The sequence below is a fragment of the Rhipicephalus microplus genome, chromosome 1 (assembly GCF_043290135.1).
Source record: "Rhipicephalus microplus isolate Deutch F79 chromosome 1, USDA_Rmic, whole genome shotgun sequence".
NCBI classification, from domain to species: domain Eukaryota; kingdom Metazoa; phylum Arthropoda; class Arachnida; order Ixodida; family Ixodidae; genus Rhipicephalus; species Rhipicephalus microplus.
In genome coordinates, this window is record NC_134700.1 from 55,486,027 (window position 1) to 55,504,621 (window position 18,595).

General features: G+C 46.5%; 1 protein-coding gene across 9 annotated transcripts in view; it reads left to right on the forward strand.

Moving 5' to 3' along the window:
• Dus3 (Dihydrouridine synthase 3) overlaps positions 1-1,494 on the forward strand; it is a 243,518-nt gene extending 242,024 nt beyond the window's left edge. For all 9 annotated transcript variants that reach the window (XM_075869244.1, XM_075869350.1, XM_075869491.1 and 6 more), the window contains one exon: positions 1,194-1,494. In XM_075869244.1, the coding sequence (XP_075725359.1) occupies positions 1,194-1,269 (76 nt within the window). In that variant the 3' untranslated portion in view covers positions 1,270-1,494. The remainder of the gene's footprint in view (positions 1-1,193) is intronic.
• Positions 1,495-18,595: the final 17,101 nt, after the last annotated feature.

The following is an 18,595-nucleotide window of genomic DNA, read 5'->3' on the forward strand; positions in this document are numbered from 1 at the left end:
AATATGCTGTACATAAACCTTGTTTAACTCACCGTCGTCTCGTCCGCTCGTCTTATCAGCTCTGCGCAGAAGCAGTCGCGAGCTGATAAACATACGCTACCAAACGGCTGGTGACCTTCCCGGCGGAGTCGGAAGCAGTGGCGCCTTCGGCACCGTGTTGGCGTCGCCGTCTTTCGCAACAGTGGTGGCTTCGGCGGGATCGGTCCGTCATTCGCAACATCCTCCACTACGGCGTCTCTCATAATCAAATTGTGGTTTTGGGATGTTAAACCCCACATATCATCATCATCATTAAGACCGTTACTCACTCATTGTCATGGTAGACATTTCATATCACTCTCGCGATTTTAATACCTATATGTTTCACCCACCTTTAATGCGAGAAATTTCAGGCCCCTATACAGCCAGTCACCATAAACATTGCCCATATCCTTTTATTTGTGCACTGGCGCTCTTTGGCTATCACATGGCCCTTGTGTCAATAAACACTATATGTCATCAGAGGCTCAGCAATGACACACACGTGTGTCATTGCTGAGCCTCTCTGTCCAATCAGAGACAGTAGACTCTGATTGGACAGAGAGGCCCGCAATCCCCTTTTGATAATGTGCACGCTACGAATTTTTATTGTTCAACAACGCATTGGCACTACCTTCGAGGTCAAGATCTAGTGCCTATATATACTGGGTGGCCAGTGAACCGTTGTGCTGCACGAGCAGTCTCTCTAGCAGACGCTGCCTGCGTGGGCGTTGCAAGGAGAGAGAGGGGGGGGGGGGGCATGGGAGAGAAAAGAGAGGGGGAGGGGACACGCATGTGCAGTAAGTGTGGTCACGCTGCACACCAGATTGAACTCAATCATAAGATGCTTCGCATATTAAAAAAAGAAAGTTTGTGTCCTGTTCCACTGTGCAATTTCGTACTAGGCCACTTTCGTACTAATCTTACTAGAAGAATGTGCTTGTGTTTAGTGGCTGTAGATAGCGAATTAGCAGTCATGGCAAAATGTGGCAAATTAAATTTTGTTGTCTAAACATATGCACTTTATAGCTGCAGTGTGCTCTCTCAGCCAGTTGGGACGCTCTTTGAAAAGCTCAGTTTCTTTTTGAACATGCCTCATACTTCATGTCCTGTTTTGGCTTTATGTTTCAAATTTGTCTCAAGTTAATTTTGCAATATTCTTCTGTTCCATGCAGTGAAATGCTTTTGGGACCTCTACCTGAAGGATTCAGCTTCCTGCCCAAGCATAAAGCCAATGCCTACTCAGTATAGTGAATTATACGTGTCACCTGTAGTCTGCAGGTCAGAAGAGTTCCAACTCTGCAGCTGTGTACAGTGATATGATACAACCCTGTTCATATATAGTGTAATTTCAAGTGCTTTGTTATATGTCCAGCATTGAAAATGGACGTTGTTGATCTAACGTTAATTTAGACTTCATCATTGTTTGATTTCATGGTCATAATGTGAATAAAGAAAGGAGTTATCACAGCAGCACCCATGTTGTTCTACTGGCTGCTGCAAGAACTCAAAAATGTGTGTTATTTGGGAGAAAAGCTTTGGATATGTTTGTGTACATGCACATGTACAAACGCATGCATGAACACACATGGTTGACTCCCCCCTCCCCCCAAAATTTTCGGCTACGCTGCTGGTCTAGACACATGCATCATCTATCAAATGGCTAATATAGCCTAAAATATAATTACAATCAATCTTAAAACGTGTTTCGCACAACTGTATGCAGAACTCCCAGCCTGGCACCTACCTACTTGATTTTGGTGTAAACAACCTGCGTCGCAAGTTGGCTGCCCTGCAAGTGGAAAGGCCTATGTCCTTGCTTCGGCAGGGCATTTTTGAGAAATCATGCATATTCATAACATTCCAGTGGGGATTATAGCAACATCTAGGAAGCCTTATGGAAAAGAGCTGTGAACGCAGTGCTTACACATTCAGGCAGTCCTGTGTGCTCACATAGCCAACTACGCTTACTTGCAAACCACTCTGGGCCCTTGGTTCTCTCAGTGCTCTTTGAATCCGAAACTGTGGCTGGTCGCTACAAAAACATCCCCAACATGGTTACTGTGTAACCTTGCCTCCAAATAATTACCTGTCTGCTACTACAGCAAGGGAGGTTTCCAACTGTGCTAGGCGGGTCATCTGCTACTTATGGCAACCAAAAAAAATATATATGTATATTAAAATTTTTGTGCCGGTAAACCCTCAACACAAATTGGCGGGATCGTGTTTAGGGCTAGCATGCATCCTTTGCTACCTGTGGCAGGGCCTAATGTTTTGAGGCTCTTTAAGAAGCTGTTTCTATACAAAGTAACTTTCTTTTTCAGAAATAAAATATGCATGGAAGAATGTTATAAGCATGAAAGCTTCAGATGCTAAAGGCAAGATAATTTATACTTGTAACATTGTCTCGGTTCGATTTTTTTGTTCTATGAATTGTTGAACTTTAGGAAGACGAGAGCCCGTCAAACGCACGTGGTCAGTATTCCTTGTTCTAACTTTATTTGAGATTTTAACATTTACTTGTAAAAAAACAGATTGTTCGTGCTTCAGCAAACCCCTGAAATGCATCTGATCTGAAGGGAAATCAAATGTGGGAACATACATGGTTGCCCCAGAAATTGAACCAGCTATACTGTTTGGAAGGTTGCTGTTTTTTTCACTTACCTGAAACTCGCGAGGCTGTGAACTGTAAATATGCGAGAGCTTAGTGATGCTATTATTGCCCCTTCTCGCCCTAACATAGAAATTTGGAGGAGGCTCTGTGAAGGATGACAGTGCGAATGGATGCTCTCTGCCAACAATAAAGAGCCATGGGAAATGTAGCTTCTGTTTTGATGTAGGTAACAAGTTTTTCTTTCGTAAACACCAATGGCACATGCATAGTTACTATGCTGACAATCGACAACGCAGTGTTGTCAACAACACAGCGTGCATATTATATATATCTGCCTAGACTTGAAATACTTAATAAAAAACTACATTTATAATACAAAACATTGTCATAAACAATTGTTTGCTGGCTTGCAATGGCATTGTGCCAATAGAAGATTTAGAAAGCAGCACAATATAACCTGCTGATAGTAAGTGAGAACTGGTTATAATGAATTTAGGCAGAATAATAGACGTGCCATATATACGACTGCGCTTTATAATATCCCTAAAATAACCGCTTTCGCATAGAGTTCGTGACTTGGAGGTAAAGAGAGAGAAAGAGAAATAATTAAAAGGAAGAGACAGGGAGGTTAACCTAGACGAACTGGTTTGCTACCCTGTACGGGGGTGGGGAAAAGGGTCGGAAAGAGGATAGCTATAGAGAGATATAAAATAAATTTTAAAAAACACATGCGCACACATTCAGGAAGTTCCGATCACAGTTGTTTGGACAGGCCGGTTGAACGCAAGAAGCGCATGAGCGCCTTCACAGCCTTCTTCTGCGACATAAAGTCCTGTCGGCAGTGCAGGAGTCTTTCTTCCGAAAGAGGCTGATTGTCCAGTTCATCTAGTGTATTGCAGAGTGACTGTCTCTGCGAGCAGTATTTTGGGCATTCACACAGAATGTGCCAAGTTGTTTCATCACTGCCACAATGGTTGCATGCAGCAGTGTCAGCCATTCCTATGCGGAACGCGTACGCATTGGTAAATGCGACGCCCAACCATAATCTGCACAGCATAGTAGCGTCTCGTCGGCGTAATTCCGGAGGAATTCGAAGACTGAGAGTTGAGTCTAAAGTACCTAACCGTGCATGGAAAAAATGTGACTCATTCCATTGTGACGTGGTGCGCTTGCGAGCAAGCATGCGGAGTTTCCGTGCAGCGTCAGTTCTGGAAAGCGGAATTGATATTTCATCGCTTTCAGTATGGGCAGAACGCGCAGCTCGATCGGCCCGTTCATTGCCAATTATTCCACAATGACTTGGCAGCCATTGAAAGGCTATTTCATGTCCTTCCTCAATGAATTGGTGAGTCTTTTCTGCAATCTCAAATACCAGCTGTTCGTACGGGCCGTGGCGTAAAGGGGATAGAAGGGATTGCAGCGCCGCCTTTGAGTCACTGAAAATTGTCCATTTTTGTGGCTGTTGATCGCTGATAAATTGCAATGCGGCACGAAGAGCTGTGAGCTCTGCTCCCGTTGATGTCGTAAGGTGGGAGGTCTTGAATTTTCTTGTTCGGAGGTAAATGCACTCCTTCGGCTCGGCTCCCTGGCTTGGCCTTGTGGTATATAAGCAATCAGAGCTTATGTAAGCGCGAAATCACACACTTAAAACAAGATAAGCTTTGTATACAGAAAGCTTTATGATACTCCGGAGGCATCACCAATATAAATGTTGTGGCAAAGTTACTTCTGCTCGGGTTTCTCATGAAACTATAGAACACTTGTGAACTGACATGATAATGAATCAGGATATCGTAGAGAGTGCCAACAAAACGAGCGTATGCTTTCATCCCGGTTTTGGTACTTCTCCACTCTTTGTAGTTTGCCAGGAGCTACTTCGTATGTAGCGCGGCTTAAAGTGCTGCTTTTAAACTGCACAAATTGCGTGAGCAGCTAGGCGGGTCCGTGCAAATTCTGATTGTATGTTTTTTTTCTTTTGTGGGTTAGCAGGCTCCTTAAACAGAGGATTTCTCAACGCAATTTTGGCACGCCTGCATGTCCACTCGTTCACCATGGCACATCGTAGGTGTGCATACATCGATAAAGGCTCAACAGAGCATTAAATGTGCTTAAAGCGAGCAATTACATGCTTTCGCAGGCTATGACGCGCGTGCTCAAAATGCAGACGCTTTTGACATCTTCAGTAAAATAAAGCCCCGAAAACTTTCTAGGGGCTTTACAGTGAAAGTGACTACAGCGCCGTCGCTGCTGTCACCCGCTGGAGAATCAGCCTAGCAGAAGCGCAGCCAAGGAAGTTTCAATAAATTTTTAACCTCCTTGGGCGTAGCCGCCTCGTTCATTCTAAATCCCCTTGATCTATAAGTGACGTTGATTTATATAATAACGTTGATCTAACCCACGCCACTTCTCTCCATCTGTCAAGGAGAAAAAGCCACCAGCCGGCTGGTACACGCGTGCCTCGAGAATCTCGCGGCGCCTACAATGTGGACAGCAAGCGCGTTGCTGCTTGCCGGGCGATCACGTCGACAGGCGGGACGCCGCCGGGGCATATGCTTCCCGCTAGTGTGTGCGTACCTTTCTTGGCCGTCGCCGGCGTTGCGGGTTGGCAGAGCCGATCGCATTCGCGAATGGGGACGTCGCGCCTGAAACACCGACGAGGCGCATGCCACCGAAACCCAACGCAAGCATCGACAGTGGAAGACCAGCGACACCGCCGAGGCGTGAGCCAAGAACACCGATCCCGTTCGAGAATACAGACAATGCGTGAGTAACACCGACGAGACGCCAGCCAAGGAAGCCAACTGAGCGCAAGCGTTTTTAACGCGCCCCGCCTCCCGTGTTTTTGCGTTTTAAACAAAGGTTTACTCCAGTAAACGCTACACCGAGTTTCGCTTCAAACCGTTCTTCCAGCACCCGCGTCGACGCCCATTCAGCCAGGTCAACGGCATGCACACCGCTGCTGCTTCGCATCCCATCAGGGTTACTTTCCGGGAGATAGTCCACGGTTTTTAGGGGCAAAGCTTCTTATGGCGTCACGCGTTCGTGCCGTTATCGTTTGTAACCACCGGTGGCACCTACCCGAGAGAGTGGGTATGTGCCACAGGGGAGGGCAAAAGCTCCATAAGCCATTGGTCGTGTGTCCTCGATGTATGTAGTAGGTAGCCACCTTTCGTTTAGTTCATGGAATGCCTGCTAGGTGGCGGTACTTGTATGTAAGCAATATATGATGAAATGAAGCGAGATGGTGGTACCCGGAGTGTTCACTAGACGGACGGACGTACAGACGGACATGCGCATGAACAGACAGATCGAATTATGGTCGGACGCACGAAAGGACGAACGGATGCTTCGCCTCACTCTTCATCTTTTCAGTCCGTGGATATGCCGTTTTCCTAGATTTAGAGGCGAAGCTCCTTAAGGTGTGGGTCAGTCGTCACCTGTATGTATGCACGTATGTATTAGCCACCTGACAGCATCTCCATGGAGTGATGATGAGTGGGGCGAAGCTTCGGGAGGTTTCATTGGCAAACCGTGAATCATCCGCTGGCCGCGTCCATCTGTCATCAGTCTGTGTTTGATGCACGGATAGACGGATGGGCAGACGCACAGAAGCAAGAACGAATACACGGAGGGAAGCCGTGACGGAATGACGGACGCTTTGCCCCACTCATCATGACTCATTCTGAGGATATGCTGTGATTTCGTTGAACCTTTTAATGATCCCGGCTGTGGCGGCTGCATTTCCGATGGAGGCGGAAATGTTGTAGGCCCGTGTACTCAGATTTGGGTGCACGTTAAAGAACCCCAGGTGGTCAAAATTTCCGGAGCCCTCCACTACGGCGTCTCTCATAATCATATGGTGGTTTTGGGACGTTAAACCCCACAAATCAATCAATCAATCATCAAATCGAACCTTTTATTGACGAGTGGTGCCCACAAGCAACATACCGGAAAATATTTTTTTCCGAGGAGTTTCGGTTTTGAGGCACTTTTTTTTTGCCAAGTGCTGCCAACAACCATGTTCCATTAACGTGTGGCGCTCCCTCCTGCAGAAAGTTGAAACTCGTGGAAGAGGAGGAAGAAGTTTGTCTCGCGAATAGCTGCAGAGCGTGCAACGACACTTTGGTTACTTATGATATACAAACTTTACGTACCTGCACTTCTGGAGTTCGGTTGCGTTCTGTTTACCAGAACTGCCGAATACAAACTAAGACCTCTTATATTGCTAGACGGGCAGCGATGGCGTAGTGGTTAGAGCATCCGCCTCGCATGCAAAAGGTCCGTGGCTCAAATCCCGGTGCCGCGCAGCTCCCAACCGGATAAAAAAAAATCCGCGTGGTGATGGAACTGCATTAAGAGGCCTGGGGTGCGGCCTCACCGGTGACCACCGCCAGGAACGCACTCCCTCACCAGAGAAGGATTGGCCACCTTGGTGCAGTATCTGGCCACAACCTCCCACATGCATACGTCAAATAACTCACGGTCCTCAGTCCCCAGCAGCTGCGAAGCAACTGACCACGGCGACGGTCAAATCTGCAACGCAGCAGAGGGTGCTAAGAATCTCTGGATCCGGACAGGCCGCCATAGGAACCTGAACTTGGTAACGTTTAACGCTAGAACCTTATCTAGTGAGGGAAGTCTAGCTGTACTATTAGAGGAGCTAGAGGTTGTTAAATGGGATATAATAAGGCTCAGTGAGGTTATGAGGACAGCTGAGGCCTATACGGTGCTACACAATGGGCACGTCCTTTGCAATCGGGGCTTGGCAGACAGAAGAGAACTGGTAGTGGGGTTTCTAATTCACAGAAACATCGCTGGCAACATAGAGGAATATTATAGCATTAATGAAAGGGTGGTAGGTATCGGAATTAAATTGAATAAAAGATACAAGATGAAAGTGGTACAGGCTTACGCGCCTACATCCAGCCATGATGACGCTTCAGTTGAAAGCTTCTATGAAGATGTGAAATCGGCAATGAGTAAAGTAAAAACACAGTATACTATAGTGATGGGAGACTTTAATGCAAAGGTAGGGAAGAAGCAGGCTGGAGACCAGGCAGTAGGAGATTGTGGGATCGGTACTAGAAATGCCACAGGAGAACTGCTAGTAGAATTTGCTGAACGCAATAATTTACGGATTTTGAATACCTTCTACCGAAAACGAGGAAACCGCAAGTGGACATGGAGGAGCCTTAATGGCGAAATTAAGAACGAAATAGACTTTATAATGAGTGCACATCCAGGAATCGCGTAGGATGTGGAAGTAGTTGGCAAGGTTCGATGCAGTGACCATAGCATGGTACGGTCTCGAATTCACCTAAACTTGAAGAAGGAACGACAGAAACTTATACGCAAGAAGCCAATCAATGAGCTAGCACTGAGAGGGAAAGTACTGGAATTCAGAGTGTCGCTTCAGAACAGGTACTCGACCCTTAGTGAGGAAACCAACCATAGCATAGATACAATGAATGATACTCTGACGAGTATCAGTACAAAGTGTGCAGTGGAAGTTGGAGTCAGGGTAGTTAGACATGACACTGGCAAGCTTTCCCAGGAAACGAAGAATCTAATTAAGAAGCATCAAATCATGAAAGTCTCAAGTACAGCAGACAAAATAGAACTGGCAGAACTTTCGAAGGTGATTAGTAGGCATAAGGTATGCGATGTAAGAAATTATAACATGGAAAGAATTGAACACGCTCTGAAAAACGGAGGAAGCGTCAAAGCAGCGAAGAGGAAACTTGGGATAGGCAAAAATCGGACGTATGCACTAAGGGACAATCAAGGCGAAATAACTACCAATATGAATAGGATAGTTAAAATAGCGGAGGAGTTTTACGGAGATCTGTACAGTAGCCAAGACAACCACGACCCTAATGACCCTAATACTATAAGAACTAGCAGTAACCCAGATGACACCCCACCAGTAATGATAGAAGAAGTCAGAAAAGCTTGGGAGAACATGCAAATAGGCAAAGCTGCTGGTGAGGATCAGGTAACATCAGATCTGCTGAAAGATGGAGGACAGATTGTGTTAGAAAAACTAGCCGACCTGTTTATGAGGTGTCTCCTGATGGGAAGAGTACCAGAGTCTTGGAAGAACGCTAACATCATCTTAACACATAAGAAAGGAGATGACAAGGACTTGAAGAATTACAGGCCGATCAGCTTGCTCTCTGTAGTATACAAGCTATTTACAAAGGTAATTGCTGACAGAGTAAAGAAAACATTAGAATTCAATCAACCAAAGGAACAAGCAGGATTTAGAACAGGCTACTTAACAATTGACCACATTCATACTGTCAATCAGGTAATAGAGAAATGTTCAGAATATAACCAACCACTATACCAACCAACCTTCATAGATTATGAGAAGGCGTTTGATTCAGTAGAAATATCAGCCGTCATGCAGGCACTGCGGAATCAGGGCGTAGATGAAGTATATATAAACATTCTGGAAGAAATATACAGGGGATCAACTGCTATCATAGTGCTTCATAAAGAAAGCAGCAGAATACCAATCAAGAATGGTGTAAGGCAGGGGGACACAATCTCCCCAATGCTATTTACCGCGTGCTTACAGGAGGTTTTCAGAAACCTAGAATGGGAACAGTTAGGAATAAGAGTTAATGGAGAGTACCTTAGTAACCTGCGCTTCGCCGATGACATTGCATTGCTGAGTAACTCAGGGGATGAATTGCAACTCATGATTACAGAGTTAGACAAGGAGAGCAGAAAGGTGGGTCTTAAAATTAATCTGCAGAAAACGAGAGTAATGTACAACAACTTCGGAAAAGAGCAGCGCTTCGAGATTGGTAATAGTGCACTACAAGTTGTAAAAGACTGTCTACTTAGGGCAGGTAATAACCGCAGAGCCGCACCACAAGATTGAAGTAACTAGAAGAATAAGAATAGGGTGGAGCACGTTCGGCAAGCACTTTCAAATTATGACAGGTAAATTGCCACTATCCCTCAAGAGGAAGGTATATAACAGCTGTATCTTGCCGGTACTTAGCTACGGAGCAGGAGCCCGGAGACTTACAAAGAGGGTTCAGCCTAAATTGAAGACGACGCAGCGAGCAATGGAAAGAAAAATGGTAGGTGTAACCTTAAGAGACAAGAGGAGAGCAGAGTGGATTAGGGGACAAACGGTGGTTAAGGATATCATAGTTGAAATAAAGAAGAAATGGACATGGGCGGGGCATGTAGTGCGTAGACAGGATAACCACTGGTCATTAAGGGTAACAAACTGGATTCCCAGAGAAGGGAAGCGGGTTAGGGGGAGACAGAAGGTTAGGTGGGCAGATGAGATTAAGAAGTTTGCGGCTATTAATTGGCTGCAGCAAGCTCAGGACCGAGTTAACTGGCGGAACATGGGAGAGGCCTTTGTCCTGCAGTGGACGTACTCAGGCTGATGATCATGATGATGATGATATTGCTAGAAAGGCAAGCTCTGCGGCTATGTCTCAGGCTACTTCTGTGTGTCGCGAATAGCGTGCTTTATTTGGAAGCTCTGATCATTCCGCTTGATGCTAGATTTCGACAGCTTGCTGTGCAAACATTTTCAAAACTCTACGATGCGCCCCTCATCAGTTCACACACAGTTTTCATCAAACATCCAGTTTCTTTCTTTATGCGTCCGTGGGGTTGTTATCAAAGACCCTAAGTCATTTTCGTCGAGTCTCTGTTATTAAATCTTCATGTTTCCCTCCAGCATTTAAATCCCAAAACCCTATGCTCGGTGCCAGTTGACTTAATTTTCTATGACATTTTTTCGAAAAATGCCAAGTTACTTTCAAAGCATGTTCTGGAGGGCCTCCTTCAAGCCCATCTCAGTCATTTTTCCAATTACGTAGTAATTTCGACGGATGAAACGCAAAATCTTCAGAAGGCTTGAGTAGCTATTTTTTCTCATCAGCTTATTGGTCTTTGGCGCTCCGATTGCCTGACTTCACACCAATTTATCTCTCAGGATTCCTGGCTATTACATTGGCTCTTTGAAAACTAAATTATCAGCAATCAAAAGCTATTATTATTTCGGATGCTTTGTCTGTATGTACACATCTAACGTCCACAAAGCAGTCTTCTCTTCTCAGGATATTTTGGTCCCTCGTACCGCATAGCCTATCAGAAGTTCGGTTTGTTTGGGTTCCGGGCATGCTAGAATTGTACTAAATGAAATTGCTGATTCCCTCGCTTCGGCATCTTTCAATTTACCGGTGGTGCTAGTAGCTCCACAGTTTTCTTTTATTATTGCCGAACGATTCAAACGCCTGTTAAACATCGCTACTACAATCTGAAGAATTTCGGCACTTGCAATTTACATGGAACACCGCAAAATGCCTTTTCCGTGCATGTGAGGTGACCCTCACAAGCTTTCGCTGTAGAGTTCCTTGGTTAAATTTTTATCTCCACAAATCAGGATTTTCATTAACTAACCTTTGTGCAGTTCGCAATAAACCAGAAATAATAGATCACTTTTTTTTCACATGCCACCGTTTCGCCTCACTGCGCCGAATAATTTTTGAGAGACCGATTGGTATGCTCGGATTGCCAGTTAATGCATCCACCCTATTATCGTTTGGAGCCAGTCAGTTGGGTGCGGGCCGCAGTGCTATTCTGTCAGCGCTACATGAATTCATTCAGGCAACCGGAAGGATACGCTGCTAGTGGTACTGCCAGATATATCCGATTCTTTGTCCCCCTTTCTCATTCTTGTTAATTTGTTTTATATATTCTGGTTTATCGAATTCATCTGCATTTTTTGAAATTTTTTCAAAGGAACATTATTAATGTTCTTATCTAATTTCTTTCCTTTATTTTAGCAAGCGTTGTAAAAAAATATCTATTATAAGGTACAGTGTGGCTAATCCACTTTGTGGGTATGAGCCAAGATCTCCTAGGCGACAAGACAAGACAAGACCTTGTTAATGGTATGCAAAATGTATATGCACCCAATATTAGAATTCGGATGTGTCTTGTTTTCAGGAGCACCTGAGTACAAAACTAAGCTGTTGGTTTTCTTGAAACGGGAAGCTCTGCGCTTGTCTCTGGGGCTCCCTAGGTTTACAGCAATTAATGTTATCAGGAAGCGCGTCTCCTTACATTTCTCTGTCGGTTCCGCTTGTTAACAGTACTGACATTTCTAAAATTTTACTGCTTACCAGTGAGAACAGCTGAATACGTTTTCATCAGTGACCCAGATTCGTTCTTTCTCGCTCATTGGCCTCATTTTCATACACCCCAGATAATCTTTGTACTAAAGAAACTGACAAGTATAAATGTCAACATTAGTGACGTAATTGCATCTGATATCTCAGACAATATTCTTAATATAGAATACAATGAGATTTTTTCTCCACAATCTCCATTTTTATCCTGCAAATTCTTAGAAAACAGGCTAGCAGGTTTCCTACAGCATACACAGACACGTAACATAATAACCACAGATGCTTCCGTCATTGAGGAAAGGGCAGGCGTTGGAATCCCAATCACTTGGCTGGTCATTTGCCGTGAGGCTACCCGATTTCACTCTTGTTTTTGAGGCTGTGCTAATGGCAGTCATCATGGCACTGCGAAAACTTCCGAGAAAGAAAACAGAGCAATGATAATTACTGATACGCTCTCGGTATGCACTGCTCTTACAACTTCTCATACCTCTCGAGCCATCACGGCGTTATGATCTTTCGCTCGCTTCGGCAAAAACATCTGTTAATCTTAAAAATCAATGAAACATCACTCCTACAATCTGAAGAATTTCGGCACTTGCATTTTCTAACCTAACCTAACCTAATCTAACCTAACCTAGTTCCGTCTCAGTTGAAGTACCTGAAATTGGTATGGGTACCAGGTCACTGCGGGTTAACAATAAATGAAAGGGCCGACACCTTAGCACACTCACCGCTAGATCTCCCAATAATTCAGGTTCTCCTGGTGGTAGAATACTTCACGGCAATTAGGTTTAGAAGATCAGCTATCCACAAAGATAGGATGGAAGCAATAACCACATGGACGGAATATAGTTACCTAAAATATCCATGGAAATCCCAGTGGAGCCGTTCTCGACAATCAGAAGTGATGATCACCAGATTTTGATGTCGTGTCCCCCCATTAAACTTTTACTGGTACAGGGCTGGTCTGACGATATCACCCCTCTGACAATTCTGAGGAGAACTGGAAAATATCGCACATAACTTTTGTCATGTGCAAGATATTCTCGTATCAGAACTCGATTTCTAATTACTCCTTTTACAAAAATAGGCTTGACCTTATCGGAGGCGGAGGAAAATATTTTAAGCTTTGGTGCCTCAGGCTTGGGATACTGCCACAAGGATGCCTTTTATGCCGTGTGTAAGTTCATTATAGATACTTAACGAGTACCATTTTAATCAGGTATTTAAAATTCTTCTTCATTTTGTTAGGTTAAAACTAAGTTTTCAAAATTATCCCTGTCAGGTTATTACGGCAGTCTGGAATAGAGGCTCAAAAGCACATTACTTGTAGTTAAATTGAATATTTTACGTATAATTGCCATTTAGTTTCTTCATTTCGCGTTTTAAATGCGATCTCCGGCGTCAGCGTAGCTCTGGCCGACTGGGCTCGCCCTACGTCACCTCTTGACGCCGACAACCTTCGACCACAGTGTAGCTCTGACTTACTGGACTTGCTCTACGCCATCTACTGACGCCGACAAGAGCTCTCGCAAGTGTGCCCCGTCCTCAGACTCCAGTGACCGTGCTTCCATCTTTCCTATCTCTCCTATCCCCTCAGTTTGTTGTCACTTCTTCTTCCTCTTTTCTACACCTTTACTCCTACCCTTTTTATCCCTCCTCACCCCCATCCCTTGTGAGCTACTGTGGCGGTGTCGCTCACTGAAGCAGACAATAACGGGCCTCACTTTTCTCTTCCTTTTTCTCTCTTAAGAATCACTCATTTAGTAAATGATGAGGTGGCTTTGCTGAGAACGCTTGATTTTGTGTGCCGCGCTGGCGTGAACGCTTCACGGTATCGCGCAGGAATCAAGGACTCGTCACTACTCACACGGACCCGGGCGTATTTTAAGGCAAAAGAGTTGCAAAGGTACGTGCCTCCCGAATGCAGCGATGACTCAGACTTCGAATCGAGCGACGACGAACCAGAAAATAGCGGTTCAGCCCGGGCATGTAAGTACCTTTTATTGAAATAGCCAGAAGTATTCAGGCATTCAAGATACAAATGCTCTTCTGTCTCGAGAGAGGATGCGATAGGGAGATGGGGGGGGGGGGGGACTGCGCGTTTGGTTAGTAATGCGTTTGTGCACCTATGGACTCAGAGATATCACGTATAACCCTGATTGTGCATTGGTTGTCGTGGACACAGCCACAAGGAGATGGTGCTATGCGTACCGCATCACGTGACGTGCGGGACGATTCGGCAGATGATCGCGGGCGGTAGTGTGCGACCGTGTCTGTCGAGCTAACATAGCCGCGCTAGCACGCATGGTTTAATCCAATCCTTTAACCATTAAACAGTTGTCGTTATCAGTTGACTCGTTCGTGTTCTCAGTTCCCGACCACGACATGGTGGCAGCGATGGGATGCGTGGAAGACACGACAACGCTGTGAAGAGGGCACCTAACAAGTAGGCCTAACAAACGCCGGCATCGAACACGGAACTTTGCAGCACCCATGGCAATGCCTACAGTGCCCACAGCTCAGCCTGCAACCCCGCTCAACCCTTTCGTCGTCAAACTGCCGGAAAAGCTCGACTTTCGGCGACCCGAGGAGTGGAAGCGGTGGTTTACACGATAGGAAAGGTACTGCGTCATCTCAGGTTTGAAGAAACAAGACGACGAAACCCAGGTGAACACACTCATTTATGTGATGGGCCGTGAAGCAGAAGATGTCCTGGCGTCGCTCAAACTTTCTGACGCTGAGAAACTCAAGTACGACGCGGTAACACGAGCATTCGCGAAACATTTCGTGCCGCGGATGAACGTGATATACGAGCGGGCGAAGTTCAACAGCCGGAAGCAAGAAGCGCATGAGTCAGTCGACGCGTTCGTAACCGAACTCTACCGACTGGCCGAAACCTGTGAGTACGGAGATCTCAAAGAAGAATTGATCCGCGACAGGCTCGTAGTCGGCCTTGCAGACACGTAGCTAAGCGAGAAGCTGCCACTTAACGCCGAGCTGACTCTTGAAGCCGCCGTCACCGCTGCACGCAACTCTGAAGCGATCAAGCTGCAGCAAAAAGATCTGCGGCCGCAGCAACAGGCGCCTGCGGCTGTTGACGCCATACGTGGATGTTCAAAGAGCAAAGGAAAGCCAAATCAGCGCTCTCAAAAAACACAGCACGACCAAACTGTGCCGACGTGCAAGTGGTGTGGCTCAACAACGCACCCACCATCACGCACTATGTGCCCGGCAAACGGGAAAATATGCAGTGCCTGCTGCAAAAAGGGACACTTTGCCGCCGTGTGCTTATCTGCCTCTGCGAGTAAAAAAAAGAGCACCCACCAAGCTGTTTTGGAAGAGGTTTACTTGGGTCAATTGACCGACCAACGGGACTCTGGACCGTGGAGGACTCACGTTACAGTAAATGGCTTGCCAATGAAGTTCAAAGTAGACACTGGTGCAGATGTTACCGCTATACCTACAAGTCTCTACAACGAACAAGTCATGGGCAACCTGAAGCAGGCCAAGAAACAGCTGCTGGGACCCGGCCGGACCAAAATCGCAATAGTAGGTCGGTTTAGTGCAACCTTGTGCTGGAATGGCCGAGAGTGTCAAGAAGAAATTCACGTGATCGACAAATTACACGATTCACTTCTCGGACGTCCAGCAATCAAATCATTGAATATCCTTCCAAGCCTCCTCGAAGTCACAGCGTCAACAAGCAAGGTCAGTGACCCTGCTAACATTCTCTGCCACTACCCCAACTTGACTACAGGCCTGGGCCTTCTCAAAACAGAATACAAGATAATATTACTCCCCGATGCCTAGCCGAGTGCTATTACGTATCCGCGGCGAGTACTCTTACTCATGCTGCCTAGTGTCAAACGTGAGTTTGAGAGAATGGAAAACCTCGGCGTCATCATAAAGGTCGACGAAGCCACAGAGTGGTGCGCACCTATGGTAGTCACGAAAAAAAGAGGAGGCGAGCTTCGAATCTGTGTCGACTTCGGAGGGTTAAACAAGAACATTCTGCGGGAACGAGTCGTAATGCCCACTGTCGACGAATGTTTGGCCAGACTTGCCGGAGCTACATGGTTCAGCAAGCTTGATGCAAGGGCTGGTTATTGGCAAGCTCCGCTAGCACCCGAGTTCCAGAAGTACACTACTATTCTGACGCCATTCGGCAGGTTTCAGTTCCTCTAATTGCCCTTTGGAATTTCGACAGCACCCGAGTTTTTCCAGAGAGAAACGCTAAGAGTTCTAGAAGGCATCGAAGGCCAAGCATGTCTACAAGATGACATTATAGTGTTTGGCCCTTCAAGGGAAGAACCTGACGCACGACTGCACAAAGTACTGCAGCGCCTGCAAGAAGCTGGCAAAGCTGACATCACCTTGAATGCAGAAAAATGCGTACTACATCAGCAGTCTGTGAGATTCCTGGGACACATCGTGTCGGCGAATGGTATTAGTGCCGACCCTGAAAAGGTCAACGCACTGTGTCACCTAGCAGAGCCTACAGATGTAACAGAGGTGAGGTCCTTCTTGGGAATGGCCAACCACTTGGCCAAGTTTCTCCTGGGGCTTTCTCAGCTCACAAAACCGTTGCGTGACTTGCTTCACAGCGACGCCGAATGGTGCTGGGACAAGCCACAGCAAGAAAGTTTCAACGCTGTCAAGAAAGCATTGACAACGACTCCAGTGCTTACTCACTACGACCCTTGTAGTCATCACACTGTCAGCGGATGCATCGACGTATGGTCTTGGAGCAGTCCTCCTTCAAGAGACAGCGGGTCGGAGGCTTCCAGTTGTCTATGCCTCAAGATCACTCTCTGACAGGGAGACGCGATATGCGCAAATAGAGAGAGAAGCACACGCAGTAACATGGGCCTGCGAGCATTTCCGCTCCTATCTGCTTGGTCTGCAGTTTCACGTGGAAACTGATCACAAGCCACTGGTGCCACTGCTGTCATCAAGCCGCCTGGACGAACTTAGTCCCCGTCTGCAACGGTTCCGTATGAGACTCCTCGAGTTCTATTACACCATTGCCCACATCCCAGGCAAGGAAATGCATACAGCCAATGTGCTCTCAAGGAAACCGCAGAAGAAAACGGACAATAGCAGCCCAAGGAGCCTCAGCAAGGTCATCGTAGAACATGAAATTCTCGCAATGGAACTTCTGCCAGCTTCCCACGATATGCTTGAAAATATAAAGGCAGCACAAGAGAATTATCCTGTTCTAGCAAGAGTTAGGGACTACTGCACGACGTCGTGGCCCAAAGAAGTGGCACTACCTCTGGACGTGCAGAAGTATTCAGAGTTTGCCCATGAACTGACACAAGTGGATGGAATTTTGCTGAAAGGCAACCGCATTGTAATTCCACCAAGCAAGCAAAGTGGCGTGCTAAAACACTTGCATGCCGGTCATCAGGGCGTTGGGAGATGTAGGGCTCGAGCCACTCAATCGGTGTGGTGGCCAGGCATTAACCAGCACATCCAAAGTTATGCGTCAAGATGCCCTGTCTGTCAACAACACCGTAAACCACACGCCGAGCCCATGATACTCTCCCCACTTCCCAAACACCCATGGGAAGCAATAGGAATCGATCTCTTCTGTGTGGATGGAGTCAACTACCTCGTGGTAGTGGACTACTACTCACGTTTCTTTGAAATCAAGAAGTTGAAGCGTACCACCACAGAGAACATAACTCAAGCACTGAGTCAGATCTTCGCGTGCTTTGGGGCACCGGCTATCATACGATCAGACAATGGCCCTCAGTTTGCTTCGGCACAGTTCAAAGCATTTGTCAAGCAATGAGGATCAAGTCGCGTAATCAGCAGCCCCTACTTCCCTCAGAGCAACGGCGCGGCAGAAAGTACAGTTCAGACTGCTAAACAGCTGATCAAGAAATCGCCAAACATCCACAAGGCTCTGCTCACGCATAGAGACACGCCAGGGAAAGAAGGATTCACACCAGAGGAACTTCTCATGGGAAGGCGCCTAAGAAGTGATGTGCCTGTAGCACCACACATGCTGAGGCCACGGTGGAGCACCGTAGAATTTACAAAACGAAACGAAGCCTACAGGATCAAGCAGGGGCAACAATATAACCGGAGATATAGGACCTTAGCAAGAGATCCCATTCAACCGCAAACTGCCATCCGCATTCTGTCTGGTGCTCCAATAACAGGGACCGTCATTGGGCCAGCTCACACGCCTCATTCGTATGTGGTGAGCACACCTGGAGGTCTCACAAGACGCACCAGCAAACATCTCCAGCTGCTACAACCTGTGGTGACAACAAGAAGTGCATGAACCGTGAGAGCTCCAAGTCGGCTTGACCTGTGACGGGCAGGAGGGCCACTTCAAAGAAGAGGAGGTGTCGTGGATGCAGCCACAAGAAGATGGCGCTATGCGTACTGCATCACGTGACGTGCGGGACGATTTGGCAGATGATCGCGGGTGGGAGTGTGTGCGACCGTGTCTGTCGAGCTAACATGTAGCCGCGCTAGCACGCATGGTTTAATCCAGTCCTTTAACCATTAAACAGTTGTCGTTATCCGTCGGCTCGTTCGTGTTCTCAGTACCCGACCACGACAATGGTCATACCAGTCTTATCCTTCTGATTGTATCGGCGTCCTTGTGAAGCAGTGGATGCTGCTCACGAAAGACGCCGTCTCATATACGTTAGACGCCCACAAGCGTCTGGTGGTCTGTTTACGCTGCCCGTGAAAAGTTTGCGTCAGACCTTAGAGACACTATCTTTTGTAGCTTTTATAGTAAACTGACTTCCTTTAGTTTGTGCTCTCA